Source organism: Meles meles, chromosome 19 (assembly GCF_922984935.1).
Source record: "Meles meles chromosome 19, mMelMel3.1 paternal haplotype, whole genome shotgun sequence".
Taxonomy (NCBI): Eukaryota; Metazoa; Chordata; class Mammalia; order Carnivora; family Mustelidae; genus Meles; species Meles meles.
Window position 1 is genome coordinate 35,743,234 of NC_060084.1, and position 15,000 is coordinate 35,758,233.

Here is a 15,000-nt window from a genome sequence, read left to right on the forward strand (position 1 = left end):
AAACCAAACTCCAGGCCAGTGGAGGCTCCTGCAGCTCAAGTGCCCTGATCCTCCAAAAGATGGCATTTACCTCAACGCTCAGCTAACAGGAGGTTAACAGAGCAGACACGAAGAAGAGGAAGACTGTTTTTCATTTACTCTGCGTGTTACCATCCCGTACACATTCACACACTCACATGGGTAACTCTCCATTCGGGGCCAGGGCCCAAGCCCGTGCTCAGAACACATGTTCATCTCATGCCCTCCGGGACCTGACTATGGGGGGCAGGGGGAGGGGCTCACCCAGGCTGTTCCCGCCACAAGCCTGTAGGATCCGCCGGGCTCGCTTCTTAGCATCTTCTGGGAAGCTGGGGCTGTCCAACAGGTTTGGGTAGGTGCAGAGTGCCATCACCTGGGGGAAGAGAGGCGCGGGCTGGGCTCCCAGCACCCCCAAACCCCAGAGCCCCAGGAGGGCCGTGAGAACGCTGAGCATGGACACTGTGACGACCACAACTCCGGGACATGTCTCTCCACGAGGGCTCCAGCCTGGGGGGAGCTTGGGATGCTGGGGAGGAGCACGCTGGGCTCTTTGAAGCAGGAGATGCTGAAAGGTGGGGTACATCACGACCTGGGCTTGGGACCCAAAGGGAGAGCCGCCAGAAGCGGAGCCAGGGAACAGAAGCCTGCCCCTCAGTCCCTGCCCTAACTCTTCCAAAGAGGACAGCAGTTCACACACCCAAGGCCACAAGATCCAGGGGGCTCCTGAGCAGGGCCCAGGGCTGAGCAGGCAGGTGAACCCCAACTGAAAGGAGCACAGACCCTTTCCTGACTCACAGACTGAGTATCCTCCCCCACACTCTCAACCCCTGCCCCTTTCTCACCATCATCCCCTTTCCTGGCCAGAACTGAAAGCCGGGTCAGTTTCCCCATCTCTGTAACAGAAAATATCACCCTAACCTCACAAATTAAGAGGATTAAGCAAGAAAATGTTTGCAAAAGTGCAGGTAAACCCCAGCTCACCGGGCAAGTCTAAGCTGGCAGCGCAAGAGCTGTGCCAAGAGCCCTGAGGGGACGCCAGGGCTCGGGGCTCTGACACCAGCTGGGTGACTTCAGGTGGGAGTTGGCTTCCTCGTGCCTCACTTCTTCATTTGTACAATGGGCAGTGACCCGGCCTGCCCTCCTCCCACGGGCACTTGTGAAGAGGAGAGACGTGTGAAGGCTGCAGGACGCCAGCACCAGGTAGGAGAGGCTGGGTTTGCCATAGCCAGAGGCAGAACCGGATTTGGGAACAAGTCAGCCAGCCAGAGAAGGCTGAGTCAACACGAGCCTCTTCAGGCCCAGAGCCCCAGGCACGTGTTGGAACAGCTTTTGCTCTCTCCTCCAGAGCTGTGTGACTCTAGGACACTCAGGCCCTTCTAGCCTTCTCCTGCCTCCACTTCCCCGGCAGAGCTGCTCTGTTTGGTCTGATCCGTTTCCCCAGCTTCGGGCCCAGTTTGGGGCCCATCTGTTCACAAGCTGCTGGTATGCTCCTGAGCGCACCAGCAGTGGCCACAGGAGGGGAGCCCCAGTGACGTTCCTCGGCTCAATGCCAGCCTCGGTTCTCTTCCCCAGACCCTGTGTGAACTCCCCAAGCTAAGTCAGGTCCCTGCACCCTCCACCAGAGAGTAGGGCAGGGTCACCCCCGCCACGCCAGCCCCTGCCGCAGGCGAAAAGGGCAGGGGCCTCCGGGGCTCAGCTGCTCTGCTTGCCCAAGCCTGCAAACCTTAACCACGTAAGGATCACATTTTGCTCCACAGGGAGCAGCGTTCGCCACCGCTGGTCTCTCCCTCTGTTCAGGAGGCCCTTGGCATTTTCCCACCGTTTTTCTCCCGCCAGCCCATCAATCCCACAATTTCGGCCCAGGCAGCATCCTTGCAGTTGGTGCCCAAACGGAAACACCAAACCCCACCTCCTGGAGACCTCAGGAGCAAGATGGGGCACATCAGCAAGGCGAGCAGGAGAGCAGCAGCTGACAGTGGTCACCAACCCCACACTCTCCTGTGGGCCAGGGGTCAGCACTTCATACTCAATGTCACACCGAGGCCCCCAGCTGTCCTCCAAGGCAATGCTCTGGAGACTTGCCCTTACTCAAAGCCACCCAGCTGGTAAGTGGCAGAGTCAATGCTCAAACTCGGGGTGTCTCACTTGGGATGAAAGTGTCTGGACCCCCACATATCACCTCCCAGCCCACTGGGCCTCCACCTCTCCAAGCTGCTTCTCTGACGCGCTTATCAACCAAGCTCTGCTCTCAGTGTCCGAGACCACAGACCATGGAAGGGTATCCCTGGGAGCCTCAAACGCAAGAGTAACCCCGAGGTGAGTCTAGACATTCTAGACAACTTTGGAAGGGGAGGAGACTGAGGGAGAAGCCCACGGCACATCAGAGACCGGAGGGGGCTGCGACTTCCATGGCACCTCCCTGTGGGATTCTGGCGCCTGCTGTGTCCCAAGGGGGCCGGACAGGGTTGAAGAAGCCGGAATGAGAGGAGCTGGCTGGCCCGCCCAGGCTCCAGCTCCCTGCTCTCCCAGCAGTCTCTGCTCCCGAGCACCAGCTTACCTGTCGGAGGAAGGTTATTGGCTGCTGGCCCATGGCCTGGGCATCCCCGATGTTGGCACGGATGACTTCAGTGAATGGTTTTTTGATACCCTGAGCAGAGAGAAGGCAACAGGTGGTTACTTGGAGACTCAGAGATCCTGGATTCGCCAAGCAATGCCCCCACAGGATATTAATAAACACTCCTATTTTGAGCCTTACCAGGTGTCAGGCATAGTGCCAAGCCCTTGATACGGCTCGCCCCATTTAACCTGAACCACCACCCCATGAAGAACTAGTATTAATCTCATTTTACAAATGAGGAAAATGAGGCTTCAAAAGGCTAAGCAACTTGTCCGAGATCACGTAATTGATAAATACAAGTAGTGGGATTTGAAGCCAGACTCCAAGATCACTCTTCTCAACCATTACGCTCACCACCACCCACTTTCTAAGAAGGCTGCAGGAGTTCTCCTGGGCTACCAAGCATCCCAAGGCAGCTGCAGGTCCAGGGCCTGCCAGCCAACTTGGCCTGGGAGGGATGCCTAAAAAGAGGACCTTGGGGCAAAAGTGGTGGGAGGCAGGGGTCAGTAGCAGAGGCCCTGAAACGTCAGGGAAAGGCCCCCACAACTTGCCCCCAAGCACGGCTCCATCTCAACAGCCTAAATAAATGGCCAGGGCGCCAGAGCCACCCTCCCCTCCAGAAGACCCCCCAATCAGCAGGGACCTCTAGGCTTGTTCCCTTGCAACCTGGTTTTGCAGAATAAAGAATGTGGGCTGGTTTTCACTAAAAAAAAAAAAAAAAGCACCAACGATGCAAAGAATGGCTGCAGAACTCACTCAGTCACCACCCAAACAATGTGTTCAACACAGGAAGGAGGTCCCCGAGAGGAGGGACTCAGAGACCTGCCAACCCCAACGTCATGGGGGGCAGGGGTGGGGTGACTAAACAACTCCCGGCTGCTGAGAATGAGAAAATGCACTCCGGACGGAGGGTTTGGGGATCTGGAAATATGGGGATTCCACAGAGCTCCCAAGTCCAGAATTTGCCACTAGAAGCGTAAGAATCAGCAGCAAGTTCAATGACCTCCCAAGGGTGGCTGCAGGATTATCTGAGACAAACAGTACGAAAGCACTTGGCAGAGTACAAACATCATCATCTTACAAAGCCGGACCAAGGACGAGGTTGGGAGGGTCGTGGCAGAGGAAGGCAGCTGTGGGGCAAGGAGGGGGCAGGACCAAGGGGTGGCCTGGATGGAAAGCCTGGCCACCTTCCCATCTCCAGCTGCCCTTTCCTCAAGGACATGTTAAATTCAAATTTTAAAAATACAAATTCTATGTGTTTTTATTTAAATTCAATTTTGCTGGGGCACCTGGGTGGCTCAGTAGCTTGAGCCTCTGTCTTCGGCTCAGGTCATGATCTCAGGGTCTTGGGATCGAGTCCAGCATCAGGCTCTCTGCTCAGCAGGGAGCCTGCTATCCCTCCTCTCCCTGCATGCCTCTCTGTCTATTTGTGATCTATCAAATAAATAAAATCTTTTTAAAAAATTAATTTAGGGTGCCTGGGCGGCTCAGTGGGTTAAAGTCTCTGCCTTCAGCTCAGGTCATGATCCCAGGGTCCTGGGACCGAGCCCCACATCGGGCTCTCTGCTCGGCAGGGAACCTGCTTCCCTCCTCTCTCTCTCTCTCTCTGCCTGCCTCTCCACCTACTTGTGATCTCTGTCTGTCAAATAAGTAAAATCTTAAAAATAAATAAATAATAAATTCAATTTTGCTGACATATAGTGTATTATAGTTTCAGGGGTAGAATTTAGTGATTCATCAGTTGCATATAACACCCAGTGCTCATGCCATCAAATGCTCTCCTTCATGCCCATCTCCCAGTTACCTTATCCCCCTCCAGCAACCCTCAGTTTGTTTCCTAGAGTTAAGTGTCTCTTAGGGTTTGCCTCCCTGTTTTCTAAGGTTCTGACCCTTGTCTTTTCTCCAGCTCCCACACTGTCTGAATTAAATCACCTTTAGAAAACTTTGCTTTTTCAAAATCAGTAATATACACCTTAAGTAAAAAACAGTGACCTTAAGGGACGAAAGTAGCTGGCAAACAAGTTTTCCTGACCCTCATCTGCCACCCCTAAGACCCTTCCATTTATCTGGCTGTTCTGGAGCAAGAAGGCATGGGGTGGGGGACAGAGCCCGCTGGGGAGGGTGTCTCAGAACTGGCCATGGACCTTCATAAACAGGGCTCGGTAAGTCTCTAAAAGTCTATGGGGGGAAGAGGCCTTTTAAATCCCTGTGTCCCTTCTGCACAGCTCTTCAGGGCTGGTCAGTATGAGAAGAGGTCCCAGCTTAAGTGTCCTGAGGGCCAAGGCCTGTGGGTGGCATGACCCTCTGCTCCAGGGCTAGGACAGGGGTGAGAGCAGGACCCTGGAGACAGACGGAGAGGCATGTGGCCTCAGGGCTCACCCCACAGGCAGGAGGCAGGAGGCTGGGGGGTGGAGGAGGGGCCAGGCCACGGTGTACAAAGGGGTAGGACTGACTCACCCCCACTGGCACTGGCCTGAGCTCCTGGCACAGGTCCCTCTGTCAGCCGGTGAATTGCCACAGCCCCCTAGGCCTGGCCAGCTGAGCGCAGGTAATTTCTATGGTATGGGCACAGCTCATTCTTTGGTAGGGATAAAATCCATCACAGTTGACGGCCAGGAACCAACGCACAGCTGTGGGCCCTCAGCCAGCCCCATGCAGGGAGAGAATATGCCTGGAACAGAGCCCTGGATGTTCCTTTCCCATGCCCGCCCCCTGCACTGCTCAACCAATTCAGGGCCTGCTGACAAGAAGCCTGGGAACACTGCGCATCTCTTTTCTTGGGTGTAGGTGCCCACAGACCCCAGACATTTTGCCGTGATGGATGAGCTGGGGTGGGGGTGGGGATGAGCTGGCTCCCTTGAACGGGCAGCAGATCAGCCTGCCCAGCCAAGGGCCCCCGTATAAAGGAGACTGTTCTGGGGCAGATTCTTACTTATAAGCACTGAAGGTCCACACGGGATGGGAAATAACAAGGAGCCAGGGACTGACTCCTGCCCACGGTGATTCATCCAGGCCTGGTCGGCACACTCAATAGTGACCTTGCCTCAGCCCAGCCCCCAGGAGCCCATCAGGTCAGCAGATAGCATCCCGGTTCCCTCTCACAGTATCCAGGAGCACATCTAGATAATCCACTTGCTTAAAGCCCACCCAGCGCTGCCTCCCTGGGCTTGGGGGGGTGGGGGGGTGGTGGCAGTTGAGATAATGTCCTACCCAAAGGAATTCCTTCCCCTCCGTTCAGCTTAAGTAGGGATATGGGAATAGGCCCTCAGGCTCAAGGGATGACCTATTTCAGACGGTGTTAGCAAGAAGAAAAAAGACTATCAATGGCCTTCCCAGTTCACAGGCCCAACATCATTATGAAGTTTAATGGGACGAAAGTGGATTCCAACAGGCACAAGGCAGTTTTCTTAAGCAAGGGATGGCTCCTGTCATTTCATATGACACGTAGGACACAGTTATTCCCTGGAACAGAGCCCTTGATGTTCCTTTCCCATGCCTGCCCCTTGCACTGCTCAACAAATTCAGGGCCCACTGACAAGAAGTCTGGGAACACTGAGCATTTCTTTTCTTGGGCATTTCTTTTCTTGTGTACTCAAGGTCCACATGGGATGGGAAACCCTGAACTCTGGGGGTCTGTGGGAGGGTCACCAAGAGAAACAGAGACTCACAGGGAAGAAGCAGGAATGATAGCTGAGGAGCTCCAAATAGAATAATTCATGACAGCAAGGTTAAGGCCCAGGCAAGACAGAGCACATACTACAGAACGCACTCCCAGACCCAGACAGGCTCAGCATGAAGGCAAGGAAAGGGCATTCCTTGGTGTTTCTCCTCAAGCAATCCTCATTAGTTTGAGGAAAAGGCTCTTAAGAGGTTTTTTTTGTTTGTTTTTTTTAGATTTTATTTATTTATTTGACAGACAGAGATCCCAAGTAGGCAGAGAGGCAGGCAGAGAGAGAGGAGGAAACAGGCTCCCTGCTGAGCAGAGAGCCCGATGCAGGGCTGGATCCCAGGACCCTGAGATCATGACCTGAGCCGAAGGCAGAGGCTTTAACCCACTGAGCCACCCAGGCACCCCAGCTCTTAAGAGTTCTAACTGACTTCTAGCTGATCTCATCTCAAACTAGCCTTTAGAGGAAATAAATTGGCCCATTTTGCAGAGGCAGAAACTGAGTCCAAGATGCTCTGAAAGACTTCTCTGAAGCCCACGGCATGTAAAGCAAAGCCCAGGATGTAGGTCCACGGTGCCCTGGACAGGGTAGGTGGGGGAGGGTCTGTTCTATCAGAAGCCAGCACTACCGATTTGTTTTAAAGGAGCATCTGAATGTTGAAGAAAATGACCGTGAGATTTCACCACCTGTGCTTGGCACAACCAGGGTTTCTTAGCTCTCAGCTAACTCTAACCATGTGCTATACTGCACCTTCCATTTTTCCCAGTGTAGATGCAGCACACACTGATTTTAACAGTCACAATCAGTTGTCCCCTCTATGTATGAATGTTTCGCCCCAACTGTGTACTTTACAAACAGAAGTAGAGCCATTCCTGTCTCTACTTGTGCCAACTTCCTCCCCTCCTGCAGTAAAGGAAAAAAGTAGTAGGTTGAGGAAGAACTGACAGATCTTTTCAAAACTCCTACTAATTGCAGCTTATTTTTAAGTGCTGCTCCCAGTGAACACCAGGATCTGAAAAGCTAACAGTTGCTCCCCATTTGGAGCTTGGAGCTGCTGTCAGGGAGGAACAGGGCCTCTCTGAGAGCACACAGACAGGACTGGAGTTGAATGGCCCCTTTCACATCCACTTAACCAACTTCCCCTCCCTCCCTCAGGCTTTCCTGAGCATTCTCCACTCCTATCACAGACGGAAGGAGGATGGGGCTTGCCGGGCAAGCCACCTCAACGTCAAACACCAGAACCACGTGTCCAGCCAAACAGTGAGTACTGTCTGCAGAGCACCTGTTGAAATAATTCCAAAAGGTAGCATAAAGGCCAGGACCCCTTCATATGGACAAGAGATACAAAAGTCAGGGCAGGGAATTAGGGGGGTGGGAATCTCTGGGCCCACCAAGCCACCTCTCTCCTTTTATAGACTAGGGAAACCATCCCAAGTCACCCTACAAATCCTTACCCGTCCCATCGCTACCCAATCAAACTCTTTATAACATCAGTCCCGTTTTGATCACTGCGTTTCGAAACAGAGGTAGAAAAAAAAAAATGAAGTTGTGCAGAGCCAAGCCAAAAAACGAAAAAAAAAATGACTGGGAAAAATATGGCTCTCTCAGAAGGGGCACTGTGTAAGCTAGCAAAGTAGATACAGGGATCTCCCCAAATGAAAGGTTTAAGGGAGGCTATGCTGGCTTGGCTGAGCTATGTCTCTAGCAGCTAGACTAGGACAAAGTGAGAATAAAACAAGGCGGCGTTAAGTTTGAATGAAAGCACCAGAAAGAAGGTGGACAGAAAACTCAACTTACTTAGGAGTAGGCTATGAGAACGTGCATCATCCCTCTCAGAAATCACAGGGTGTTTCCAGCTTAAATGATCAAGAAATGTGTTCACCTCAATCATGGAACCATGCCCTACTGGAACCCCTTCATGGTTCCCCACTTCACACCAAAACCCCCACTTTGCACCAGAAAGTCCTGAGCCCAGCACCTAAGACTCCAGCCCACCTTTTCTGTCTCATTCATCTCCTGTAACCCCCTGCCATTGCGCCGCTCTTCAAACAGCACCAACCCCTGACCCAAATGCCAGAACGTCCCAACCTTCCAACTTTGCTCACAGCTCCCACCTGGAATGCTCTCACATTCTTCTCTGACTGCTAAAAAATCCCCCCAGTCCTTTAAAAAAAGTGGTGGGGGAGAGGCTCAGGTCCACAGAACAGGTGGGCAGCCAGCCTCCTGAAGACAAAGACCGGACACCTTTCTGTCCTAATCATCCTTGTACTTCATGGAGCCCACACCCAAGTTGCTATTTAGCAAAAGGTGGAGAGAATCCCTGGAGCCTTTACCAGCTCTGAAACCAGAGGAATTAGCTTAAGTGATAAACCCGAACAATTTAATCTCAGCTTTGTTTTAACAGGGAAAACTGCTGTCTCAAGGACAGGCAACTCCAGTCGGCCAGTCACAAAGAGCAGAGTGGCAAAACTCGTGTTTTCTGTCCCTGGCCCACCTCACACCTCGGGCCCGGAAAGCACAGAAGCTGAGCCAGCCTTCTGTGGGCCAAACCTTAAACTTAGCTGTGAAAGGAGTCAGAGGGAGACACTGGACTCTGACGACTAGTTCAGCTCACTATTTTCAGTCAGGAGAACTGGGCGTCCCACCACTGCTTCCTCCCATACATTCATGGGACACTAAGTGCTCAACTCACCCCAGAGTCACCCAGTTCTAGAGCCTCTGAGAGCGCAAGATCAAGGAACCCTCCCCCACCCGCATTCTGGGTTAGAACTATCTTAAGCAAGCAGCTGTTTCATCAGATCTTAGAAATCTTAGCAGTGTTTGCTTTTTTTTTTTTTTTTTTTTTTTACACTGCCTCTCTTGACTCGGCCTCCTGAATTCCACTCAGGTTAGAACTGGTATCTTACAAAGGTATCTCTTACATAAACCCAGTCGCCCTGGTTGTAGGAAGAGAAATCACTCCTGGGGATGCGGTCACTTTTACATGCAACTACAAACGAAAGCCAAGATCACAGCCAGCCAGCCACCAAGACAAAGAAAGTCCAGGGCCATCCTACCAAGGCTCCAAAGGCTCAAGACTTTGACTACCCACTGGGGAGAAGTGTATCCCCAGAGACCAAAATGTGGGGCCAATCAAGGTTTCAGTGAGGCAGGAATCCTTCAGGACCCTCCTCCACACCTCCACTCTTGTCATGAAATCCTTACTGGCAGAAACGACCAAAAAGGTCTCAGAAAGAAAAAAAGCTTTGAGAACAAACCTAAGTCTTAGAGCCTTCCTCCCTCTCCTCCTACCTAACATGCCATCCTTCCCAACACTCCCATCCAGCACCCCCTTACACCATTCCTCCATTTTATTTTCTTCAAAGCACTTATTCACTATCTTGAAATTCTCTTGTCTTTCTTTACTGGTTGTTGTTAACCTCCCCCCACGGACCTTGGTTCCGCCGCGGTAGGGCAGCCACATAACGTGCAGTGCCTGGCACTACCGGTCGCTCAATTATAACTGATGAATTCAATTCAACAAGTGAACCGTATCTGAGGGCCTTACTTTGTGCCAGGTGCCGGACACCAGTGGGTGAAGGGATAGGAGGAGGGCATTCTTGTTTTAGCCAACCTTGGCTGAACGAAGGAGCTGGCCACTGGGGTAAGAGGAAGCCCCAGCTGGTGGACCCCGGCCTCGAACAACTACTGTTCTCCCTCTCCCCAACCCCTGACAGTTTCGGCGACCCTAGCCTCCCTGGGCCCTCCCGCCCCGCGGGCCCAGGCGCCCGCGCTCACCCGCTGCAGCTCGAGCTCGATCTCGCCGGCCTTGAGCACGATGGGTCCCCGCACCGCATACTCCACAGCCTTCACCTGCGGGTTCATGGACTCAAGCGTAAGGATGCGCTCGCGCCGGCTCCGCTCGGGCCGCACCTTGAGCACTGCCGAGGCCTCGGCGGCCGCGCTGCTCTGACTACGGCTCCACGGGCCCCGGGTCCGGGGGCAGTAGCCCCACCGGACCAGTGCCGCTGCCCGCTGCATCGCGCGCCCGCCCAGGAGAACCTTGACACTAAAAGAAAAAGAACAAACATGTCGCGCACAGTCCAAGGCGGGCACCAGTGTCCCCACCCCCAAGCCCAGCCAAAGGGCCCTTTCAGCGAGCGGAGCCACCTTGGCTCTGGGGCCGGGTGCCCATCCCCCGGCGACTCGAACCCTTCACCGCGCTACCGCAGAGCCAAAGCAGTTTTGCAAAAGCTGTGCCCAATGCACGAATGCAACGTGCCTGCTGCCGCCGCTTGGCCACCCCAGCTGCGCCCAGCTACCGCGCGCGCCAGAAACTGGCCCGGGGCTTCGGCGCCCGCAGCCGCATTTCAGCACCCAGAGCCCGCACCGCCCGGCCCCCTGCGCTCGCACACCCACAGCCGGCGGGTCCGCCCCGGGCTTGCCCACTGGCTCCTGGGCCTTGTAGTTCCCCAGTCCGCTTCCAGAGCTGATGTGGAAAGTGGTTGAACTACAAGTCCCATAGTGCTCCGCGCTGGCCAGATAGGGGGCCGGGCCGGAGGCGGGAACGGTCTTCAGACTCTGCCGGGGGCTGGGCGGGCTCTTTGTCCCCCGCTCTGGGGCTGGGGAGCTGGACGGGGGCTGGGCCAGGGGCTGTTCTTTCAGCCTCCTACGAATTTGAGCTTTTTCCAGTGTGTCTGGAAGCGCATCTCTCCCTCCACGACCCCCCCCCTCCACCCACTACTGAGCACCTGCGAGGAGACGGCTGAGAGATGGTGCAGTCCTCGCCCGGGGTTTCATCATCCAGGGCCCGAAGGTGGCAGTGGCCGCTCAACGGGAGCTGGTAGGAAGTGGAGCTTAGGAGTTTGGGACCTGACTGCCACTCTCTACCCCTCTGAACGTCAGCTTCCTTGTCAGCAAAGCGGAGATCTGACCCTTGCCTCTAAGGGTGGTTGTGAGAATTAAAGGTTATCAGCACCAGGCAGGTACCAGGTGGTCAGCCTTTTCCTGACACCATCTGTAGCACTTCACTACCTTCATTACCTCTTTATTTCCTTGCAAGCATCTGAAATTATCTTATTTAGATACCTCTTACCGGCTTATGGTCCACCTCCTGCATTCACCACGTTAGCTCCAGAAGGGTTGTGTTTCCTCTTCATCCGATTCATAGCACCTTTAAGGGTTCCCAGCAGATAGGTAAGCACTAGTAAATATTTGTCGAAGAAATTTTTTTGGCAAAGGTATTACCAGGCAAAGGCACCTTGGCTCCCCCAGAGTGAGTGCAGGGCAAGAGCTGGAATGGAAAAACAGCAGTCTGAGACACCAAAATCCAGAGAGCCAGCAGGAGAAATCACTTTCCCTCTCTGGGCCTCAGATGTCTATCTGCAAAGTAAATTGGGTTAAATGCCCCTAAGGTCTCTTCCCCTCTTGGAAATTCTGTGTCTAGGTGTTTTCCTGCAGAAAAGCAGCCCAAAGCTCCCTCACCCCAACAAACACACGCACTCAACATTAGATTTGTGAAAGTAGGGGAAAGGAGACACTTTAAAAACACAGCAGTGGGGGCGCCTGGGTGGTTCAGTGGGTTAAGTCTCTGCCTTCGGCTCAGGTCATGATCCCAGGGTCCTGGAATAGAGCCCCGCATGGCATAGGGCTGTCTGCTCAGCAGGGAGCCTGCTTCCCCCTGTTTCTGTGCCTACCTCCCTTCCTATTTGTGATCTCTCTCTCTCTGTCAAATAAATAAATAAAAATAAATAAATAACCTTAAAAACACACACATACACACACACAGCAGTGTAGGGGAAAAGGTACTAGAAAATCTGGGTTTGAATGTAGATACATATAATCACTTACCTCTTGGCTGACTTTGAACATGTTACTTAGCATTTGTAAGCCTAGTTTCCCCATCTGTAAAATGGGGTAACACACTTAACCTCTTGGGATGTGAGGATAGTTCAGTGAGGTAACTCTGAAAAAGCCAAGAGTTTGGAACCTAGTGCTATGGATCTCTCTTACTCATCCTCGTCAAGAGATTGCCATATACTTGGATTAGATAAATTGATTACCAATAAAGGGGAAAAGAGGATTGAGGGAGGAGCAGACATGAAAATCTCTGAATATTCCTATGTTAATTACCTGGCTTGCCCACCAAAGACAGTTATTTGGGCTTCTTATCAATGGTTCCACCCCCAGCACTTCTGTTGATACTGCCTGCTTCCCCGCCTGTGTCCCAGTGGCTAGGTATCCAGTCTCCAGGCAAAGATACCCTCTGGGAGCTTGACTTCTCTAAGGACACCACTGCCTTCAACGTCATGTTCTCACCTGCTCTGCCCAGTTGTGGAGAAACACACCCACACACCTCTATCTCTAAAACACATTTAACCTTGACCCAAATAAAATGTAAACACAGTCCCTCACTGTTCACCCACAGGTTGGTGCACTTCCTGTAGTCTCCACCCCAGATCAGAAGGGGCAGGGGAGCTGGAAGGATGGGTGGGCATAGAGAGGTGAGGACAAATCCATTTGCAAAACTGGGGAAAACAATGTGTAGCACACAGTCCATCTACGTGGACTCACACGTCATCATTGTAGAAAACAAGTTAATGTCCCAATTGTGTCCTTAGCCAACCCGTGATGACTGCATGAGAAGAAAACTCCCTTTCTTTCCTGTGAACCACACTACTACAATTTACAAAGCACTTTCATACTGCATTTGAACCTGATAGACATCAATGAAGTGAAAAAGGCAGGCATTATCGCCATCTTGCAGATGAAGCTCAGAGAGATTAAGTGACTTACTCAGGTGGCACAGTCCAGTGCAGAGACTGAACTGTGATTTCTTTTTTTTTTTTTTTAAGATTTTATTTATTTATTTGACAGACAGAGATCACAAGTAGGCAGAGGCAGGCAGAAAGGAGGAAGCAGACTCTCCGCCAAGCAGAAAGCCCGATGCGGGGCTCAATTCCAGGACCCTGGGATCATGACCGGAGCCGAAGGCGGAGGCTTTAACCCACTGAGCCACCCAGGTGCCCCTGAACTGTGATTTCTAACCCAGTGCTTCAGTCCAAACATGCAGGGACCAGGCTTGTGTAGCTCTATGGGTTTGGAAATTTGCACTGCCACTGTAATGCACTGAGCCCTAAAAAAGCTTTTGGGTGGTAGTTGTGATGATGATGGTGGTAATAGAGTGAACTGTGGCTTAATTTTGCCCTCTACAGGGGTGCTCTGTCAGTTAAGCAGCTGCCTTCAACTTGGGTCATGATCCTAGAGTCTTGGGATCAAGCCCCACATCGGGCTCCCTGCTGGGTGGGAAGCCTGCTTCCCCCTCTCCCACTCCCTCTGCTTGTGTTCCCTCTCTCGCTGTGTCTCTCTCTGTCCAATAAATAAAATCTTAAAAAAAAAAATCGCCCTCTACACCAGATTGGCATGGAGCAGGAGCAGCTTCTAAATATTAAAGAGAAAACCTCATTAAAACAGTCATGAATGTTCTCTCTGTGAGCGGGACACGAGCTCCAAATACACAGCAAATCCCTGACGATCCACAGTTGGAAGAGTCGTTTGTTTGCAAGACATGGTACCGCTCGCCATTCCTTAACAAGTTTTTACTGAGCACCTCCCGTGTGCTAGGTGCTGACCTGAGCTCTGGGACTATTGTGAGTCACACAGATGGTCCTTGCCTACACAGACATACAATTTCTTAGGAAAGGCGGACATCCATTAGATAAGCACACACACAAGCATGTGATTGCAAACTGTGATAATGGGTCGGGAGAGAAAGGACAGTTTTATGAGTAGTTACAGTCCACAAGTCTGAGCGAAGGTTTCCCAGAGTAAGTAGCCTATGGCCTGCCCAGAGAAGGCTGGCAGGATGATAAGGGGTAGAGTACTGGTGGGTGTGGTAGACACGGGGATGTGCCCTCACCCATCAAGGGAAAACTTGTCTGGAAAAAAACGGAGAGAATTTACCTTCAACTAAGGGGTGTGGCCTGTAGCCTGCCTCCACCTGCCAGTGCCATCAGGGTCTGCCTCACTTGCACAGAACTGCCTGGCCTGCGGTTGCCATCGCACCCTGACAGGAGAAGCCTAGGTTCAGTGACTGAGCGAGACTCGGCAAGTGCTGGAGCGGAATTTGCTGCAAGGCTTCCCAGCAGGTTGGCTGAGGCTTTGGCAGGCCTGCTTCACGGTTTTTTCTTTCTCTGCCCAATCCTGCTGCCTCCCACTTCCTCTTACGGAAGTAGATCCCTAATATCCATCTCGCACCTCACACTCCATCTCAGTGTCAGTGATGAGGCACAAATGTCCCAGGCCAGGGATTGCCGAGAAGCTCTGAGAAGGCTACGGTGACTGCAGGGCAAACTATGAGGGAGAGGAGCAGGGCTGGGAGAAAAGGGTCAGAGGTGAGCGGTTTGGGACAGGCAGCCTAAGGTCCTAAATGTAAGAATTTCAGTTTTCATCCTAAGAATCATTAAAAGCCTTTGGAAGGCTTAAAGTAAGGGAGTCACATGATCATATTCCTGTTTGAAATTCTGCTGCATGAGGACGGGTTGGAGAGGAGCAGTTGAGGGGGCAGGAGGATGGATTATGGCACCAACAATGTCCAGTGTTGGCCTGGACTAGGAAATGGTGAGAAACAGACAGGCTCTCTGGCATCCCCAGAATCTAGTATATTACCTGTCACACAAAAGTTCCCAGTAAATTTTTGCTGAATGAATGAATGAATGA

At 52.5% G+C, this 15,000-nt stretch overlaps 1 protein-coding gene across 3 annotated transcripts in view; it reads right to left on the reverse strand.

The window, feature by feature from the left end:
- The window catches only part of GPT2 (glutamic--pyruvic transaminase 2), a 33,373-nt gene extending 22,706 nt beyond the window's left edge, over positions 1–10,667 (reverse strand). For 2 of the 3 annotated variants that reach the window (XR_006816225.1, XM_045987917.1), the window contains exons 1-4: positions 10,453–10,651; positions 10,081–10,351; positions 2,576–2,665; positions 283–391 (exon numbers count right to left, since the gene is read on the reverse strand). Coding sequence is in view for 2 of the 3 variants with exons in the window: in XM_045987917.1 (XP_045843873.1) it covers positions 283–391; positions 2,576–2,665; positions 10,081–10,323 (442 nt within the window). In the remaining variant the exon portion in view is untranslated. Of the gene's footprint in view, positions 1–282; positions 392–2,575; positions 2,666–10,080; positions 10,352–10,452 lie in introns of all 3 variants that reach the window. The other variant, XM_045987918.1, reaches the window with a different exon arrangement.
- Between the last annotated feature and the right edge of the window lie 4,333 nt (positions 10,668–15,000).